Below are 22,146 nucleotides of genomic sequence, written 5' to 3' on the forward strand. Positions count from 1 at the left end.
GCAAAACGAAAACAACCTTTAGATCCATGAACAGAACAGACATGAAAAGCTCAATTTATTGACGTGGGAAATTAGTATTTATTTATGTAGATTTACATACAATTTTTAACAAAAGGGGGAAGGGTGGATGTGGGAAGGGATTTACAGTTCTGAAGGATCCAAAAATCATAGATGTCTGGGAGTGCAAAGCAAAGATATCCACATAATGGCACAAGAATGGAAGGGGTGGTTTAGGCTGTAATTTCGGGTTAAGTATCTTGAAATCATATTTTACATATCCATGCTGCTGCTTCTTTCTGGAAACAATAGTTATCGAATATGAGTTCTTCCTAGTGACCAGAGTCCAGTATCCTTGACTGGTGCCTGCACATTTTAGGGAGACAAGAGCTAAGTTATGGTGGTGCAATGGGGCAGAAACTACAACTGAGGAAAATCATAGTAGAACAGGAACTTCGATATTTATTTGAGTGACCGACCACACTTACTGGTGATTTCATGGAAGGAAATACATTCCAAAATCGAAGGGTCTCATCTCCTGCTCCAGTAACAATAGTCTGCCAAAAAAAAAGTTCAGTTTCAGTGTTAACTAATGAATTTGAAGAAAATTAGCTGACGACATCTGCATATTTAACAAGGCAACAAAAAATTTACAGCTTCAGAGGAAATACAATGGACTAGTTCAATGTTTGATCAGCATCATGCACAATCGATGAATGTAAGCAGTGATTACCTGCCCATCAGGTGACATGGCAAGATACAGTACTCGCAAACTATGGCCAGTTAAGGTTGCAACCTGTTACATCAAAATTCAGTTTCAGCACAAAAGAAATACTGAGAAAGCTCTCATTTCACTCCATTAAGTTTTCCTGAGACACTGTTGCATTGCCTATAAATCATCATCCTTGTACCTTGCTCATTGATGGATACTTCCACACCATAATCTGATTCTGGGAGTATCCATGAGTACTGACAAGCTCATTCACATTCTTACTCCATGCTAGATTGCAGACCTGCAAGTGATAGCCATAAATTGAAAATTAGACTATCCAATCATTGTAGAAGACTCTATAGTGATGATTCCTTATATAAATCAGACAAAACCTGGCTGCCTGTGTCCACACTATTCAGCTGGTTTCCATTTGTGGTGTTCCAAAACCGAATACACCGATCAGCAGTTCCACCTCCGGATGCAAGAAGGCTGCTCTGGTGCGGCGACCAAGCAATGGCCTTGACAGCAGCAGTGTGCTCTGTAAGCTTTAATACTGGCTGTTGAGAATGCTGGTTCCAGACCAAAAGCTGAGGAAAGGCAAACACCTATGTGATTTAGTACTTAGCTAGAAGTTTGAAAATATTCAAAACAGTCAATAATTAACGGATTTATGATGGACCTGATTATCATTTCCTCCAGATGCAAGTTCCCTATCATCATGGGACCATTTCAGGCCACATACCTGACATTCAAACGGGAAGGGAAAAAAATTTGTTAGATCGACTTCATTTGGCAATGGCTGGAAAGCTTTCAGGCATGGTGGGTCATGCAGAGAATACACAAAATATTATTATGCTCCAGGAGTGTTTCCAGACTACCAAATACAACCAGTGATGCCAGTGCCAGTACATATTGTGGACAAACATAACTTTGATCATGTGCCACAACATTCAGGTTTTATTCACAGATTAGAAGAGAAAGCTTACCTCAGATTTATGGCCGGAAAGCTTACTGATAAAGTCACTAGGGACACGAATATCATGCTGAAGTATGGTTCGGTCCCTGCTCCCAGAAGACAGTATACGTGAACTCCATGCGAGAATTCCAGTTCTAGTTTGATGCCCACCCATGGTTCGGACCCTCTTGCACTGAGTGCCATCCCATACCTGTGGCAAATCTCATATTTACTAACCAAAACTCAAGGGTACTTATAAAATTTGTTTCCCATTTAGCTGCTTTCATTCTTGAACAACAAAAACTCACTTGAACTTCCCCAAGATATGTGCCTATTGATATGTAAGAACCCTCACGGGTCCATTGAACTGAACACACGCTGTCATTAGGTCCCAGATCACATAATTTTGTCACCTACAGACAACATTTGAAAAGAAAAAGCCATAGATCAAATACCCATAGAACTATATGATTTATAGGCCTAGAAAACATCTTCTCGCTGATAATCATATTTTTACTCAAAATCAACTATACCCAGTTGAGAAGTAAAGAATCACCAAAATGATGGAGCCATACTAACCTTACTAGTCGATGCAGTCCATAAATAAACACAGGTCCCCAATCCAACTGCGAGAGTGTTTTGTGAAGACCAATCTACAAGGTTCAGATAAAAATCATCTTGAAGTGAGGGAGCATCTAGAACCTGCAATCCATTAGAAGACAATTTTAGATCTCATTTCATTCTCATCAATCTGCAACTCCCTAGGTTTAAATCACTTTTCATAAAAGGTACATCTGATAAACTAGAATTTCAACAATTAGTACGTAAATTGATAAATTGAGGCTAGAACCTGCGACTCTTTCGAAAAGGAATTTTCAAAACCCTTTGCAAATGCAACGGTTTGCAAAGTCCCCAGCTTTGACCCAAAATTTGATAAATCTTACACATTGGATAATCTACAAATCTAACTAATGGACCTTTAAGGTCGCGACTCATGAAAATAGATTGGGTATAACCTTGTGAGGTGTCTTGAGAACCTTCCTAGGGGGTTTAGGTGGCGTTGAAACCTCCCCGGAAATTGTTCCACTATGAGTAAACACAGATGGTGAGTAAGGCGAGCTTGGACTCGATGGATCGGTCTTGAACCTCAACATATTCTTGTTTGGACTCATCAAAGGCGAACGCTGAGCATGACCTGGACCTGCAGGAGAAAAAGACCCAAAATCAGTCCCAAAAAGCTCGTTCTTCAGCAACCTGCAATAAGCCTCGTTTCCCCCTTCTTTAGCAGGGGAAGCATTTTCGATCAACCCAAAAGTGTGAAGCCTTGAAGAGGATCTGCAGGGTATGAATCTATCGCTGCAAGATCCCTTTGAAGGAGACAATGATGACAAATTAGAGATCGCTCGCGACGAAACGGGTGAAATAGCCTGAAGATGTAGATGGCCTTGAGTCATCCCAGCGGGGAGATTTAACCCGCTTTTCCTCCTTTGGCTTGAATCCATATCTAGCTAGGGTTTAAAATCTTCTCTTCTTCTTTTGCGTCTGAAAATTTGAGCTTTCTCTCTTTGGAGGACAGGGAAGTAGAGAAGCTAATGCTGGGAAAGCTTCACTTCTCTGTCCAAGGAAAGAGAGGTGATCGACTCACAACGGCTATACTGTTCGGGGAGAGAGAAAAGAGTATGCCTGTGAGGTTATTTAAACTTTCGCTTAAAGCTCAACGGTCGAATTTAAGGTCCAGGCTAGTTTAGTTTAGGTGGGGTGAGAATTTTTTCTTTTATTATTTATTGGGCAACAAAAATGTAGCTGTTGGAGCCTCAAGATTGGTAAGTCATTCTTGACGCTCCTCTTTGTTCCCTACACTACCCCTACACTTTCCTAAAATTACTACTTGTCCCAATTTCTCTACATTCATATGGAAAAATATCTCTACTTACTCTTTCTCCACTGTAATTTCTTTGTTTTTTTTTTTTCCTTCTAAAATGACTACTTAACGTAATTTTACCATTTTGAAATATCAAACAAGAAGGAATAAGAGTAAATAGAGATTATTTTTTTTTATTAAGTAGATATTTTGCCTTAATCATTACTCTAGAATTGTACTTTACCTAAAATGAATTTTGAGAGTGGAATAAGAGCAAAAAATGTTTTGCCCAAAATAACAAGTCATTAATGGCCAATTCAATAGTGTTTTCACCACCTAAGTAGGTGTAGTGTTCCATAGACCAGATGGGCCAACACACTACAAATACTGAACGATATTTCAACTGAGCAAGATCATGACTCCGAGGGAGGGTATTGGCACATGTCAAGGGGCCAACCCTAAATTTCCCTTCTTCCGAGGCCTGGAAAGGGGAGGTTGTGTCATCTCCAATTCGGGAGGTTGCAGGGGATGTGTCGGGGTTGTTAAGGTGAGAAGATGACACGGGAAAAGGCGTGGGTGGACTGCAAATTGGGGGTTGCGATTGGCAAAGGAAGCTTAACTATTCATATCGTTTACTTACTCTCTATACATCAATGTGGAGGTGTGGGCGTTCATACTTGCAATTTTAATATTCATATCTTCACTTGCCATCTATATATCAAAAGAGTTAACTCATCTATCAATAAAACTTGCAGTTTCATCGTCAACATCATTCTAATAATAGATAACTGGTTCACAAAGCATTTCCTTCAAGTGTCCATGGAACTACCCATCAAACTTAGTGATAGTACTTTTAATACTAGTATACCATCTTTCATTTTATTTTTTGTATAGCCACCATTATAATTAAAAGCATTCTACCTCTGCTACCACCTTGTTGCGGTCGAAAGAGACTGTGATGACATGGATGTCTTGCTATATGAATAGACACCAAAAAGACTTAAAGCAGACTCCATGGGATGGCGAGAGGAGGAGATTTTCTAATGCATGGGTCAGTCTCTCACAGAGTTATATGGAGAAGAACTTCTAATGAGAACGCAGTAAGTTTGTCAAATTTTCAAAGTCTCATACTTGGTCCCTATCTCTTTTATGCATGCTAGAACAAATTACCAAGGGAAGCCCACTTACAGAGGCTAGGGCAACCCCAACCCCAAATCATAGGGTATGGGTGATTCGCCTTTATTTCTGAGCAAGCAGTGTAGAAGAACAGGTGAAGTATTCACCATCAATCAGTTCATAAAAATGGAACCCTTCACGCATGAGACACAGAATACCACAACCCTTCTCTTCCCTCCCACAAAAGAAAAAAGAAGAAACACCACCCAATCAATTTAGAAACAGTTTGTAAACCGATTCAGGCACCTAAAACTACTGGTACCAAGAACCAGAAATATACACACCCCCTCCTCAATTGAACCAAAATTACAAACCGAACCGACAGTAAGATTGATGTTAGTTGCGAGTTCAGTATGATAAAACAAACCCATTTATAATCAGATTCAGTCATTTAGAAACTTGACTTGTATTGCATAAGGATGATGATCGTTCAGAAACCAACATTATTGGGCTGGATTGGCAGAAAAAATAATCAGATCAGTAATGCAGCCAAGGTTGAGAACAGAACTGGAAGTTATTTAACTTCAGTTAGGGGGGAAACAGAATAAGTGGAAAGGCCACCTTGAGCTGTTGTCGTGCAAAGCTCTTCTATATCTCATTACATTTCTGCAGGATAGTCATACACAACAAGAGCAGCAGCGATAACATGTAACCAAAGGCCTGCCAACCTCTGTGGCTTTGACCTGAAACACATCCGCTGAGAGCGATATAATCAATATATACACGCACAAAAATAAAATATACCCCATGTGGATGAGAAGCACACGCTTCGTGCTTCTCTCACTTTTCGAGTACCTCCTATCTCTCTTTTCTCAACTGAGCGGTATTGGACCGAGACTGCTTTTGTCCGTTGGAAGCTAGCGGGGCGATTTTAACTTGGAAAGAACCTCCATCCTATCTTCCATATAACTCTATTATCAGTAGCAAGAGAAGTGAAAGTGCTGTTACAAAGGTAGGAGTAAGGCCTGCAGAAGCTGAATCAACCAAAAAAACGGATATCAGAGGAACTGTATGTAAGCCCAGGATTTCATCTCACTAGAAATCAGAGAGACTGATGGGAAATTAATTAGCTAAGTTTCATGTCACCATTTGTAGAACTAGAATAATGAGAACTGATCTGCATTTCATATTTGGAAGGATACTATCAAGAACCAAAGAATTAGCACCATATCCATGCCTAAGCTACTTGAAGTGCCAACCCATGCTCCCAACATCTGGATATGCCAATAGAACAATGATCAATAACCAATGGGACTCTTATCAGATGCAAGTCTCCTGGTCGTTAGACCAGTAGATTGAGGGAGGAAATATGCAACTTTACTGGTGGGGTCAGCCACCACATCCAGGGAGTGTAGTAAGGCTTCTCCACACAACCACTCTCTCTACCAGGGGAAGAATGACCAAACAAATCCAACAGTAACACTATGAACATTATAACATAAGAACAACAGGGCTTCTTTATATAAAAAACGAAACAACTGGGCTTCCATAATCGACAGGCATTATTTTCTTGCAAAAGCTACACTATTCAGAAGAAAAACCAAGCTATTGCATGCATTACATAAAAAGGATAAACGTGCAGAAATTAAATCAAATAAAAACTCACATGAAGATGACACAGGTGAAATTGATGGCATGACATTTGGAGTCTCCACATCTCCCATGCCCTTACTTGGAGGCCGAGAATGGGTGTAAACAACAGCCGGCAACGGAGAAAATGTGGGAGGTAAATTTGGCATTGGTGCAGGAGAGTCTACACCTGGGTTTGGTGCAGCTCTAGGGTTAGGGTGATATGGAGATACTACTGGAGCAATGCGAGGGGCCAAGTGATGGTGGTGCCCCATGGGCTTGGTCCTAGATCCACTCCGGCAACCTGAAGGCGACTTTGATGAGTGGCTACTGGCTGGTGCAGGTGCAGGAGCAGGAGCAGAACTGACATCATGGTGGTGACTTTCAGAATGGTGATGATGGTGGTGGTGGTGATGATGATGGTGGTGGTGGTGGTGGTGGGGATGAGACAGAGGAGCAGGACTAGGTGACATACCACCACCATTAAGGGAGTGTTCTAAAACAGAAGAAAGTTGAACTGACTTAACTCTACCAAATTCGGTGTTATTCAATCCAAGGTTCTTTGCAGAACCATTGTTTATGGTTTGAGCCAACTGCTTCAACCTCGAGCTTGGTGAAACATTTCCAACTGCCAGCAATACAGATGCCTGAACAGTAGTAGGAGGAGCCACCGTTGATCCTTCTACATTTGTCATGCTAACGTACAAATTCTGCATTTCGTGAAACATAGGTAATCAGATCCATGTCCTCAGAATGGTAAACATCAAATAACAAGCAGAAAAGTATCAGCTTCAAAGCAATTATTCAAATAAAACTGGTCCAAGGTAATGGATGAGGGGCTGTACCAGGTCAGTCTCAACCATCCCAAAGAAATTGAGATGCACCCCCTTACCCATTTATCTGCCTTTCATGCCAACAGATTTCAACAAACTCCAGGAGTCAAAAACTGATGGCCCAATCCATATTGGTTAGTTTTCAGACAATAGCTGCCTCCGTAACTGTCATGCTGATCAAATCTAGAACCAATACCCGGTTAAGCTAGCCTCAGTTAGATAACCTGATTTTCATATGATAACTATGCTTCCGATCAGAACTACATCAAGAAAGATTCATGGTTAAATCCAATCAAAGCAAATCACCTAACAAACTACAAGGAGGGATTTCAGACCACGGTAGATGCAGCCTCTTGGTAGGATACCTATAGTTTCAATGTCAAGTATGGTTGTTTCGACTGTCATGAGTTATTTTGGTACCCTAGGAGGGAATCCTTAATAATGTTCAAGAAATTCAAGAAATTATTTATTAAAAAAAAAAAAAACGTAAGAGAGTCAGATACAATGTTCAGATTAGGAACATGGGACAGACAACCATGGCTTTGAGACTTGATTGTAAAGTTTTCATAGACCAATGCAGTTTGCTGAATGAAATGAATTTTCTTGTCCGACATTCAAGAGAATGTTTGAATGTTAGGTACAAAATTATCATGAAGATACTTTTTGTCAGGATTGGATTGAGCATAAACATATAGAATAAAAAAGATACGGCAAAACAATTTTAATGCAGAGCCTAATTCAATAGCATACCCTTATGTGTGTATCCATCAAACTATTCCAACGACTACCCGTGCATTCTCCCATAGTCCTGAAATTTTTCAACGCTCCAGTTGCCACTTGGCAAACTACATCTGACTGAAACTTAACATCAGCAGGGGGCTGGGATCAACCAATCCAAAGAAACTGCCCCCATCCCAGTCTCCACATGGGCAGCAATTAGGGTTCACGCAGGAAACCCTTACAAGTTGAGCAGCACAGGAAACCATTGCTCAGAATATGTAAATGTGTATTATGAATTATTATGATATCCAAAAATTTTTACCCGCAACAAGCAGCTGGTTTGGTAGTTACAGCATATTTATGCAGCATCAAAATTCTGGTTCAACTCTCTTTAACAACAAACAAGTAGATTATTTGTTAAACATGAGCTGGGAATTCAAGCAAAATAGGCTAATATGAAGTAAACACAAAATAAAATGCTCCATAGGACACTGTAATACTAGTATTGGGGACCAAAACTGAAATGAAATTTGAAAACCAAGTCACTACCAATCACATTACAAAGTTTAGGACAAAGAAGAAGTTTTACTGGATGGCTGTCAAGGTAAGAAGTCAGTTGATAGTCCATCCAGTTGTACCATTTGGAAGGTTGACACCCCAATTCCAACAGTTACTGTATAAGGAACCAGATTGGCCACGAGTAAAATTTTGGGAAAATTACAAGATTAGACAAAAATATGTTTCCTTCACAAAACTAAAAACCGATTGTTCCAGCAAACTAAAATACATAAGATTGAGTTATGGTTTTCAAAAATAGCCAAATAATGAATCCTCCCTCGCCTATATCATTTCACATTTTTACCCTTAACCACCATCTCCCCAACACTGCCACCATCCATCCATCTCCTGCTCCAACTTCCTCGTATCTTCCCTTTCTGTATCTTCACAAATCTCTACCAGCCCAGACTCCTAGGGAGATGCTTGTTTTACCAAATTCTAGAAGGGAAAAAGAAAAGGAATGACCTAAGAAAGTGACTCATTGAAGCAAGATTTGACCCCCTCTACAAATCCAGGCATCGAGCATGCCAAATTCAACAAGAAATGCCCAAAATTACCCAGAGATATCAAAATTTATTTAATTGGGACTGTGGGCTGAACAAGAAGAATCGATGAATCTACAACCATTCTTTGTGACCCCTCTCTCCCATGTTAGAATCACCGCTTTCACCTAAACCCTTCACGGCTGTGACAAAAGATTTTTCTCTCCCCCACTTGAACTGATGTGGGAATGATGGCAAGTTGCAGAGATGTTCGACTTTAAAAAAAGAAGGATGTCAGGATGGGAAGAACAATACAGATGCATAGAGGTTTCAGCTACTTGTCTTTATTCAACCCAAAAAATCTTCTCTGTGGGGGTGTGTAAGTTCTAAGATTGGGCAGGGTTTCTGGCAGGTAGCCTGGGATTTGGAGGTTGGAGACAAAGTTAGGTGCCGCCTGGCATTGGGTCGTTCTAGAAATAGCAAAGATGAGACTATGGGTTCAAGGGCATCATGAGAGGGGTTCAAGAGCAAGGAACCTTGAGCATGTTCCGTTCCTCCACTGTGACTGGAAAAGGTAATGGCTGGTACAGGATGGACATGATGATTGGAAAAGGCAAAAGGAAGATAAAGGCAGGGGTAAAATCTTCTAAAACATTTGTGAGAGAGGAGTCAGTGTTTTGGCTTTTTTTTTCATACACCCAGGCCTAATCTTATATATTTTTGTTAATTGAAACAATTGGTTATTAATTTTGTAAAGGGAAAAAAAATTTTGTCAAATGTAATTTTCCCTATAATTTTGAACTCAAATCGCGCCCCCCTCCTTCCAGGTTACAGTGATGTTCCCTCCATTTTTTTCGAACTATTTCTCAGACAACATATTTTGCACAGGATTCTCAAAGCTTTAGTTTGCCAAATATGAAATCTGGACTAAATATTGACAACTGAGAAGGGGACCTTGGATTCCTCCTGTCCACCGAATTCTGGCATCGAAAGCTTCACATCCAAGAAATATTTCGTGAAATGCATGACATGGTACATACTCAGACAACAACCACCAAAAAATAAATAAAAGTGCTGATGGAGGTATGAAATAGAATGATATGGAGGTCAAAGTGGAGAATGGCCATACCTCATGTGAAGTCAAATGTAAGCCAGACTTCAGTTGGTTCGTCAACTCAGCAAAATTGTCTTGTATTTGGCGAATAGAGAAGTTTAAGGTAAAATTGAAATATATTTGTGGTTTCTGCAGAAGATATCCAGTCTGCTGAGGGATCACTGTAATTCCATTCTTGAATTTTAGAACTTCAAAAGAAAATGGATCCCCAAACAATGTCTCATTCAAGTGAAGAGATGATCGCTGTGTAATCAAGGACTGAAAAGACTCCCTCACTAGACTTGAAGTTATGCTTGATTGTTTGTCAGAAACCAGTACCGCAAACACCACACTTGTTGAGTTTGATCCAGCCAGAGCCTTCAGGGATATTACAAGCACCTGGTTCAGCAACCTCATTAGATCAGAGTTACCGAGGGGAAAAAGAAGGACAAACTCAAAAGGCAGAAAATACTGGAGAGTAAGCTAAGGTTTCCATACTGTGCACTGAATTTCAATCTCTTCAAAAATGTTCAGCTCAAGCTCCTGTTTATTTGCTTGTATCTGAGAGAGCGGCTTTCGTAGTTGCAAACTTGCTACTATATCATAAGCTGGACAAGAAATTTGTGTTGGTCCACACATTAAGAACTAAATAACAGGATCGAAAACACTAATCTGCAGATTAAAAAAGAACAGCACCCATAATTTGACTCCTACATATTACAGTTTATCTATAGTTTTCTAAAGTTAAGGGTTCAAAATATAGAAGTCATGCCTAAGTTGCCATCCACATATCAGAAGTAATCATAAAACATATATAATATTTTTCAATGTGTCATGCCGTCGAAGTTCAAAAACAACACAACAAAACACACTACTAATCAGATGGGGCTGACACTGGGCTGAGGCAGTTCCTTCAATGTCCTTCCAATCATGGTACGAGATCTCACAATCGCACTGACATCTTGTTTCTTAGGCTGACCAAAAGACAAGATCGCATACGAGTTCCCAACTTGGTCATATCTTGAGATCTCAGGCATATCATGGAATTCTGCTGTAACTTTATGCTCCCTCCCAAATCTGGCTTTGGTTTAAACCGTAAAAATTACCCCAACTTGGAAAGACCTCGGTCTAACTCTTGGCCTGCGAGATTGAGTTCTCAAACTATGCTTCCACTCAGTCTACCTCGACATCTCAACCATGCTCCCCCCACCCTCACTGAGAAAAATGCATGGAAGTTCTTGACTTTTTTAGAGTTAGAAAGTAATCAGCACAGAAATAAGAGGTCATGCTGGAAAGTTAAGAAATAAAAAACATGACAACCATGAACTAACTGCTGCTTAATACTCCTGATTTGAATGGAAGAATACTATCCTAACCCCTTTCAATGGATCCATGCAAGCAAGACTCACTTTTATGGTGTAAGGGCACAGATGTGGTAAGCATAATTTTTTCTTTTTGTGGTGGAAGGAGGTTTAAACAAGTAACTCACTCCACAACCCTCAGATTGCTCGCTGGGAACTGGGAGGATATATGCTACAAATTGTTGAGCTCTCCTCTATGGTCCACCTTGAGCAGAGTTTGGAATCACAGAGGCCAACCCACTTTTCCTCCACCTTTAGGTTTGCCAATGGGATCACTCAGCAACATTTTTAAAATCCCAAGCAATATTTCAGTTTCAACTTTCCACATTAGTCGAAAAGAAATATATCGTGCTACCAATAGAGTATGATATTCCAGTTAAAAATTCAGTGGAAGAACATATGTATCATTCTGGCAAAATTTAGACTGAAATGTCACTTTAACTTACCATTAAAACCACATTTCACACAAATCTGATGGAACTTCAACCCATTTCGCTGGTTTCAATAAGAAACCATGGGAAAACTATGATACTTGTGATTTTTGACCAAATCAATCTAATAAATCTGTGGAACAAGTCGTTGGGAAGCAAATATGCATCTGAAGCAATGATTTTAAGTTTTCTTAGAAGATTTGAGCAACATCGATAGTTCAGGGTAGGCCTTGATGGATGTGTGCCCATTTAATCCATTTGGGCTTGTTTTAGCCTGGTTCTTTTGTTAATATTAAAAATTGTCTTTGGTTAATAAAATCATATTCATACTCAAATGTTGTGAGCAAAGCGTGCCCGTGAATTACTACTAAACTGACAGTAACATATGTCTGTATTGGAAAAGAATCTAATTGCATTTACTCCTCCTACACGTAGTACTGCCAGTTGTATTAGAAAAGAACAAATATGTATTGAACTGGTAGTTTCTGATGACTACTCTTTTGCTGGGGCAGAAAGCTCTATAATCGTGCCAATATAACCCCCCCCCCCCCCAAAAAAAAAAAATGATAACTTTTATATAAGGTCCAACAAACAGAATATAATAGCATTCCTGAAAGTTAATATTCTGCTGACCTCTCAAGCAGACTACACAGATTAGGCCTACACAAGGACTCTAAAGATTAACATTTCAGCCAATTGTGAACATAGAAGGAGATACATGGATGCAACACAGTCTACAAGATGGTCAATACAAAGCAATGAAACTTAATAAAAACAGAAGAAAGGAGAAGACGACAATGATAATTTAAATAGTTACAAGACCTTGACCCCTATAAAAGGCCCACATAGAATGACTGCAAGAACTTCATCACATTATAGAACCAGTTTTAATTTAGAAGAAAAAAAAATTCTAGACACTAAGAAAAAGAATGCACGTATACAACCAACAGCAGATCATAAGCTCAAAAAGTAAATCAAACCACAATGTTAGAAAGCTTGCGAAAGGAATTTAGTTTGGATCAGCTGGAAGCATCAAAACTAATGACTCCCCACCCAAAAAGAAAGCCTTTTACCAGGACCACATGGTTATATGGCCAGGTATTGACATTCATTAAGTAAAAAAGTTGATAAATTGCAGCCTTGTTAATCACAGAAGGTGCAGGGAAACTACACATACCATGGAGGAAAGGGAACAGCCTCATCTAACATAGACATAAACAGATATATCAACCCCCCCCCCCTGAGGGGTTTATGTTATCTAATTATTCAACTAGGTTCAAGCCATTATAAATACTAGACTCCATATACAAGATAATCCATTCAATCAATCAATAAATATTAAAATTTACAGTCATCTGAACAATATACAAGATTTACACTCAGTCCGCAGCATTCGGTTGACCAGGCGACCTCCTAACTGAAGCAACTGCACACTAGAATCTGAAAAATGGAGGGAAATTATTCTAGATACAAAGTCCCCCTCCTCCCAGCCTAAATTGTATACAAATGTGTTTGTACAAAACTCACACCAGTGGGAGGTCTGCAAATGGTCATAACATCCAACCAAATCAAATGGCCCTCAAACATCATCAAAATGGAAGAATAGAACTCAATCACTGGTTTAACCGAGTAGTTCAGTTCATAGCGGAAGCAACTAGAAAATAGAATCACACCAGTCAAAATAAAGAATCCGAAGATAGGATGCAATATTACACTAGCGTAAGTCTCAACCTGCTTATAATTATAAAATAATAATAATCATGGAAACATAAATTAGAACATATGCGGGATATAATTGTATATTTGAACTACCCAATCCCCCTCCACCAAACTATAGTTCGTACATGGAATTCATCCCATACAATGCAAGAAAATCTAATAATAAAAAATGAAAAGACTGAACCAAACGTTCTCAAATTGTTGACCAAGCCCTCCAAAACAAACAACTCCGACGCAAGCAAAAAAAAAAATTATATATATATATGTGAATGTCATACTCCAAATGCCTATAATTAGTATATACTCTTCAAATACCGGAAATTCTAATTGTAAGAAAAGGAATATTGGACCCAGCCATACAGCCCTCCACTAGTCAACAAAACCCTGCAAAACTAGATCTGAAGATAGAACCCCTCTTCAGGGAGATAAGCTAAAAAATCTCCAAATGCAGGTCAATAGCCGGATTTCTCGAACCAGACGAAATATATAAATGCTTTATTAAGAATAAATTACCAGATGAAAGCCCAACCATCCATCGACATTTGAGATCTAATCACTACCGGAAAAGAAGATGAAAAATGGATATACGAAGATATAGATAAGCAACATAATCCCATGTCAGTCATCAACCCACAAACCCTAGAATCAACAGAAACTTCAAAAACAATACAAAACAAAAGGATCCATCCGTTACAAACAGTGCAATTACCTCACGCACCATTAGACAAATTAGACCTAAAAACACAAAACGAGAGTGAAAAAACAAAACCTTACCTTTCCAGTTCTGATCCAGATCCCTTCGATCCCCGTACTTTAAGAAGGGCGGCAGCCAGAAAATCCCAGACAACAAAACCGCGAACCCAAATAGTAGAACAATAATACATTTTAGCCGAACAAATTTTGGGATCTGACAATGATTCGCCACATTCTCATCCAAAATTTCAACAGTTGCCGTAGACGAAAGAGATTGTTCTTCTTCAAATTTCCCCATTGTGAACTGAATGAGGCCTGTTCAATCCCCATTCTCATCTTGTCGCCCTGAATCCGCAGACAACGCCTCCATTGCTGCTGTCCCTTGAAGAAAGAGAGAGGAAAAAAGAGACAACCAGATTTAAGAGAGAGAACCCATTTGAATATATCTTTCACATAGTGTTTTTATTAACACTAAATGCTGGTTTAGGGCTTAGGAAGGATAGAAGTAACTGCAAATCAGTGGTTTTTTAAGCTTTCGGGATTTGGGTTTTCCCCTTTTTCCCCTTCCCTCCCCTCCCCACCCTGGGGGTTGAAATTCTATGTTTGTTTTTTCAGATCTAACTAAGCTTTCCAAGGTGGTTTATCAGTTCAGAAGAAATTTTTAAAAAGGATATGCTGATGGTGATGCTCACGAGGAAGATGAGAAGAGACTTAACAAGGAAGTGGAGAGGAAAAAGGCAGGTACTGCGTCTTTGTGGGATTTTTATTTGAAGCTTTAAATTGAGCCACCACTGCTCATTAGTTTAATCATTAAAACCCCACTCTGCTTAAATGCTAATGCAAAAAGAATCACTCACTCACTCACTCACTCTCTCTCAAAAAAGTAACAACATTTCCACTGTACTACTCTACCGTCACTTTCCCTTCTTCTCGAGTTCTCGGTGCAACACATTTTCTGGATCCGATCGGGTTAACCATTTTTTCTTTCTTTGCTAATAAGACAACCCTATCGAAACCTCTAAGAACCCTAATATTAGAAATGTCTTAGAATGATCAAACCCCAAATAATAAAATTTGAAAAAGCAACATTTACAGAAAAGCTATGTTCAATTATGAGCATCTCACTAGAGGAGTGGAAATCACATATATCTTTGATTGATGAAAATTTGGATTTTCCTGCACATGTTTCTTTGTTTTGTCTGGAGAGATAGGCTTTTAACCAAACAAAAAATAAAGCATGTTGCTGCATTTTTTTTTCTCTTTTCTGGTACATGAGATAGTATGTTAAAACTATCATCTAAAGCACTCGAAGGTAGAATACTCAACAGCCAATATCAGAATGTCATCAAACAATGGTATACGCCTACACAGCATAGACTATGCCCTCCTTAACGAATTTGTTATACTTCTTTAGGGCCTATTTTGTTATATGAGTCTGGAGATTTCAAATCTATAGACTTCAAATCTATGAAGTCATAATTTATAAAATGAAGTGTTTGGTTGTGTAATGAAATCTGTGGATTCATCATAAAAAACTATTTGATCGACATGATTTTTGTGAATGTACAATTGTATAGCTTTTTTGAAATCTATGGATTTCACCCCTTACCCATAAATCTACAGATTCACCTTTTTACACTAAAAACGTGAATCTGTAGATTTCATGAATTTATAGATTTTTACAACCAAACGGGTATAATTCTCAGATTTATGAATCCAGAGATTTGAAATCTCTAGATTCATGTAACCAAACAGGCCCTTAGTACATTTGTATATATCTCGTTAATGTATAAGGGCCTGTTTGAAATCTCTAGATTCATGAATGCGAGATTTATACTCGTTTTACTGTGGAAATCTCTAGATTTATGAAATTTAGAGATTTGTCTATTTACACTAAAAACATTAATCTGTAGATTTATGAATTTCATCTCTACTATAAAAATGCTAAAATTTGCACATTCACAAAAATCATAGAACCAAACAAGCCTTAAATAAATTCTAATATTATCTTTGAAATAATAAATAAATTCCAATATTAAGAACCATGGATTGTGAAACCGGACATTCATTTCAATCCACAAAATACATATGTGGATGGTCCATTTAGCTAATGGAAGGTACATAATTTTAGGGTCGGGTAGGGACAATAAAGTCAATGAGCTTAAAAGTCAACTGATTAGGATAAACTCCAGAACCTCTTCACGTACGTGTGGAGTAGAATAGAGTATTCTCCACTTCACACCACATGCTCCCCCATCTGATACATGGAGTCTTTATTGTCACTCTGTCTAAAATGCCTTTTTTATTTTTCTGTATTTTTTATTTTTTGGGTATGGAATTGGAGCGACAGGAGAATATCAAAATCAACATTGACCGATTCGATCCCTAATCCTTGCTGATTCGACCCGTCTGAAATTGATTCTATGACCCGATAGGACAATTTGACCTAAGAGCTAATCGTTCCAACCACTTAAATTAACATCTTAACGGTTATCTTTTAATTGGAACGATAAAACCACTAGTTCCAGAAGCATCCAATATTGAGTGGGACACATCAGACATTTCATAGAGAAATTGGACTTATAAGGACAAACAAGTTTACATTAGCATCAACACATTTGAAAAGTGGCAATCAATAATTTAGGAATACTAACAAAGGTGAAATAGCTGATTTGATTCATGATTGACTTGATCCATCTTTATTCTAACTGATTCAATGTGGCAAATGACAATTTTTTCATTCGAGGTCCTTAGAGCTTCTCTTATTATCTATGGGATAGATTTTGGGTAATTTCAATTTAATTCATAAGCAACTTTAATAACAAATATTGTCTCAATTAAATAAGGTTGGCAAGGTTAATTTTTGTTTTTTTCAATCAATTTAGTCGAAAGTCACAAAATATAAGGCCTAAGTTATGCATATCTCCGTTAACGAATACGTGACATGTGGTACCACCATGCCATAAGAAATATCGAGCACACTTCATCAATAAAGACTCATTTAAAACAAACGGCAACAACCATAACCTTCTCCCAGCTAAATGAGATCAACTACACGGATTTGAAAAAAAAATGGGCAATAATATAAATGTCAATATATATATATATATATATATATATATATATATATATATATATATATATATATAAAAAAAAAAAAAAAAAAAAATATATATATATATATATATATATATATATATATATATATATATATCACCCACTTAAGTTGAGTTGAAATTATTGATTGCCTACGTAAGTAAAAAATATTACAAACTGTTGCACTAAGCTTTTTGAAAAATACAAGTTACCTGCGGTTAACTTTTTTGTTAAATACCAATTTGCCCATAATTGGTGTTAACTAGTGTCAAATATATATGAATACCGCAAAAGCAGATCATGCAACAAAAGGGTCAATCACAATGAGAGAGTATACGATCTTATTATTTCAATTGATGCAAGATGTTAATTGTTCTTGAATAGATAAAATTTTGCAACGTTTAGTCCAATCTAATTTCTCAATCTCTTGTGACTAATATTGTAGTATTTACAGAAACAAAGTTTTGCAAGAGAGAGAGACGGAGACAATAATGATAATAAAAACAATAACTTTCTTTTATTCAATATAAATAAAAGTTACAATGCAAAAATAATATTTCTATATACTTGGGTGAAAAAAAAAGGCTTACATTCAAAAATAAAACTATACTATATATAATTGGCTCCCTTAAAGAACCAACTGAGGAGTTTCTACCAAAGAATAAGAGCTTGATAAATTTTCAATATGTCTCGAGAGGGGAACAGGGATTAGCTTTTTATATGGTGAAGATCGGGAAAAATGCTTTACATTTTCAACATGGGACTAAACAGTATAAGAGAATGTTCCTAAGTAAAATGGGATATTCATGAGAAAGGAAAAACAAAAATAACAAATACAATCAACTATAAATAAAAACCCCATTTCCTTATTTTGAAAGATAGCTTCATATCTTCTAATATAGGCTTCCCAATGTGACCCACAATAAAAGATTGACCCTGTCCTTAGATCTTATTCAAAATGTTTATCGTCGAGTGTGTTTAGCTATACAGTCGTCATTTTGTTAGATTCACATTGCAAATACAAAAATAATAAAACACTTCAAAAGTAGTTTGTCTAAAATATGTAAAAATGTATGTTTTATGTTCTAAAATTTCACATATAAATGCGCTCATTATTTACTTTGTGATTGTGACACGTGTATTAACTTCCTTCCAACGGTTTAAATCAATAAATGAGTATTGTCCAAAAGAATCACCCATTAGATGAGGAAGGTAGTTGGTCATTTTCAAGTAATTGTTATTTTGTTTCACTGAATAAGCTTGTGGTAGATCAAGCGGAATCCGTATTGCACAAATCGGGGTGTCTAAATACCTTAAAGAAAGTACATCTAGTACTTATCAATTTTGACGAAATATTGTGATTACAACAGCTTTTCAAGTGTTCGTACATATTATTTAACTAGTTTTTTTAATACAAAACCTAGAAGTGTTGTGGTTTCCACGTATGAGGGCCACACTTTTGATTTACACAATCAGACGTAATTTAATACGTGTGTCAAAATCACAAGTTAACACCTGTTATTGTCAATATTGTCATTTCAATCTCAATTTAACATAAAAGTTATGGGCCAAATTTGTTATTTAAACAACTGGACGCAATTTAATACATGTGTCAAAATCACAAGTTAATACTTGATATTTTCAATATGGTCATTTCAATTTCAATTTAACATACAAATTAATAGTAGGTAATTTGTAAATTTTCAAAAACCCTAGTGTAGCAATCAATGATATTTTCCACTTGAGTGGACAGTCAAGAGTTTCAGCCCTACTTTAAGTGAGCACCTTTAAAAAAATAAAAAATTAAAATAAAAGAAAAAAAAAAACTCTAAAATTAGTTAGTAATGAAATAAAACATATAGTAGTTAAAAGGAATAAAACAAATCTAATGTCAAAATAACATTCCAAAACATCCACTTCGTATTAATGGAATAATGGGATATTTTTCTCGACATCACTTTTTCCATGTTCTAGTCAAAGTTGAGGCCAAACACATGCATATCATTTCTTACTACTAACCCAACAGTCATCTGTAATAATTTTGGTATAAAGATATAAATGTTACTGTTATGGTCGAACCTAGAGGTCATGACCGAACCCGTTGAACCGGATTTAGATGGTCAGATTCATATATGGTTTAGCGTTGGGTCCGACCACACTAGCATGATTCAAATCCAACTATGAGTCCGTATCATACTCTATTGTTATTCTTTAAGTAGAATTCGACTAACTAAAGTGAATTAAGTTCCTGATACAACTCTACAACAGGAACTCCTCAACAGGAACTCCTTTTCATAACCGACTAACAATAGTTATATAATGAGGTATTGTCATCGTCATAAGGTATGCACTCTTAACTCTTAAGTTATTGAATACTTTGAGAGATTGAACTTGATTCCTTTGTTCGTTGGAGACGAAACTCGACCACACCGGTTGAACACGTTTTTGCAGGTTCGAGCATTCAACCAGGGAGACCAAATTCTGCGACAACAGCTACCGTGAGGAAAAAGGAGGGCAAAATTTTGAAACGTGTTTTGAAGTTATCCTGGACAGATTATTGGAAGTGATGGAATTAGGAATCGGTAGTGATTTTTTTTTGGATTGGTAAACCAGACGAATTTATTAAGGCAAATCCGATGAAACAGAGTTACAAAGATTTTGAAGATAGGGAGTGGATAAAGGCCAACTAGTCATGCCTGAAAGTGACTTGGCCCTCCTTGATAGGTGATCTGATACATGATTAAATCTCATAGAAACGAAAGTAAAATAACATTATTCAAAAGCCGAACATAGTTGTCGGATGTCTTAAATGAATGCGTGGATCGAAATAGGCGGCAGCTTCTGACACGTTAGGATTGAAATCACAATTTCACAATTAAACTCAAAGATAACACGGTCAATACCTTCAGCTAACGAGTGAAGTGCTGCCTCTCTCATAGCCTCCGCTTATGCCATTAAAACTATTGATGCAGAACCGGGTTGAGACACTGCAAAAATTGGTGTGCCTTGCCAATCCCGCATGATGAAACCCAGTTTCTAGTAGTATGATTAAAAGTGGCATTTGAATTTACTTTGTGAAAAGGTCTTTCTGGAGGCATCGATTTGGAGGCAGAAATATGAGAAGACAGGATGGGAGCATTAGAACGTGTTGAATGGGCTTGTAAGTACTCATGGGCCATACTCCAAGCAAGAGGTCCAATTTGTTGAGGAGTCCAAAAATTATTGTAAAAAACCATGTCATTTATAGCCTTCCATAAAAACCAACATATATAAAAGATTGTGGTTATTCCTTGTTTCGATGCATGACCAGATCCAAAATTTGTCTGTTGCAGTAAGTGTAACCAATCAGTTTACCAAAAAAAAAAAAAAGGTGTAACCAATCATTGATATCATCAAATCCATTTTCATAGACCCTGAATCCCAATGGGCTAACCAACCATGCACTCTTTGCAAATGGGCAATAAAATAAAAAATGTAGAGTAGACTCAGCTTCCTCTCCACACTGACGTCAATCTGTATCAAGCATGAAATGTCTATGCTTCATTGCTGCATCTGTAGGTAGTCCTCCTGCCACCAATCGCCATATAAAGAAACGGATTTTTGGAGCCTCGGTATTGATTTAGAAGTAAATGAAGTTTGAACTTTTTTTCGGTAATTTCGACTTAAATTTTGTCGTATATAACAATAACATGGGTTTTTCTTACTAAACAAACCAAAAAATAAATAAAAAATAAAAAAAATCAAGAACATGGTTTGGTTTCTTTTTGTGATGTATTCCTTAAGGTCAACTCGTAATTTGAGAAACTGCCATTGAGTGGATGATGCACTAGCATATAGAAAACGAGAAAGAGAGCAACGAGGTGTTGTTGCACTCCCCATGTAGGAAAACCATTTTTGTATAGGACATTTTACTTATCAAAGTTTAGTTTTTAGTTGGTCCTGTGTGTTTATATTGATAGGAATTCAAACATGATATTTGGCTAAGGGTGTAGCACATTTTAAACCTTATAAGGGTCGGTAGCAGTTGCACCCTTTTTCTTGTATCAAACTCTTTGTCTACCTTTAGTATTATACTATAGAGTCTTACACGGTATAATATAATGTTAACAATATAAAACTTTGAAGAAAAAAGTAAAGATAAAATAAAAAAAAAACAATCTATGAGATTTTATCCAAGACATGACATACAAGTTTAAAATCAACAAAAAAATAATACCAAATCAAAACATATTACTAGTTCCCAATGTAAACCAAAACATAAAGTATGCGTTTGATAACGTTTCCGTTATGAGAACCAGTTCTTATACAAAACCGTTTTTTAATGTTGCTGTGCTAAAAGATCGTTCTTTACTTGAAAATGGGCGGTTGATAAATCCGTTATGAAAATATTTTTAAAACACTAAATATAATATGTTAGTTTTTTTTTTTGTTGAAAAATAAGTTGGTGTTTGATAAACTTGTTATAAGGCTTCAATTTGAACCAATTTTATCACTTCCGTTTATGTTATTTGGTAAAAACATATTTTTTATGTTCTGCAAAAAGCGTTATTTAGAACAGTTTTTTGATTGGTCCGTTCTTAAAGAATAGAAGAACGAACCGTTTTATCAAACGCCTCTAACCCGTTATTCCGTTCCCAAAGAACAGAAGAACGCAAGAATCGTTTTTTAAGAACATTATCAAACGCGCCCAAAGATACCTAATCACATAACTAAATGTTTCATTTTTAAATCTTACAAAATGAGATTACTCCAATGCAATCGGTGAAGAGGTTATGAGTTTGATCATTGCAGACCAGAGGGACAATATTTGTATTACCTCCATCGTTGATATATAAAACTCTTTTGCTTAAAAAAAAAAAGAAAAATAAAGAGATTAGATAATGGTTTAAC

The 22,146-nt window shown here is 37.1% G+C and overlaps 2 protein-coding genes across 2 annotated transcripts; both read right to left on the minus strand.

Moving 5' to 3' along the window:
• Positions 1-20: 20 nt before the first annotated feature.
• FZR3 (FIZZY-related 3) lies at positions 21-3,344 on the minus strand. The gene is made up of 10 exons (XM_089160507.1): positions 2,681-3,344; positions 2,244-2,366; positions 1,973-2,077; positions 1,696-1,875; positions 1,389-1,451; positions 1,102-1,296; positions 909-1,010; positions 731-793; positions 486-554; positions 21-363 (listed from the first exon to the last, which is right to left on the minus strand). The coding sequence occupies exons 1-10, from the start codon at positions 3,164-3,166 to the stop codon at positions 310-312; spliced, it is 1,440 nt and encodes a 479-aa protein (XP_089016633.1). The 5' UTR covers positions 3,167-3,344; the 3' UTR covers positions 21-309.
• A 1,852-nt stretch (positions 3,345-5,196) lies between these two features.
• On the minus strand, positions 5,197-15,134 carry LOC149010152 (uncharacterized). The gene is made up of 5 exons (XM_089161562.1): positions 14,242-15,134; positions 10,455-10,564; positions 9,993-10,355; positions 6,308-6,980; positions 5,197-5,675 (listed from the first exon to the last, which is right to left on the minus strand). Exons 1-5 carry the CDS (start codon positions 14,456-14,458, stop codon positions 5,596-5,598), a joined length of 1,443 nt encoding a protein of 480 aa, XP_089017688.1. The 5' UTR covers positions 14,459-15,134; the 3' UTR covers positions 5,197-5,595.
• Positions 15,135-22,146: the final 7,012 nt, after the last annotated feature.

This window comes from Hakea prostrata, chromosome 7 (genome assembly GCF_041222555.1).
Source record: "Hakea prostrata isolate BN-2017 chromosome 7, UWA_Hpros_2, whole genome shotgun sequence".
NCBI lineage: Eukaryota > Viridiplantae > Streptophyta > Magnoliopsida > Proteales > Proteaceae > Hakea > Hakea prostrata.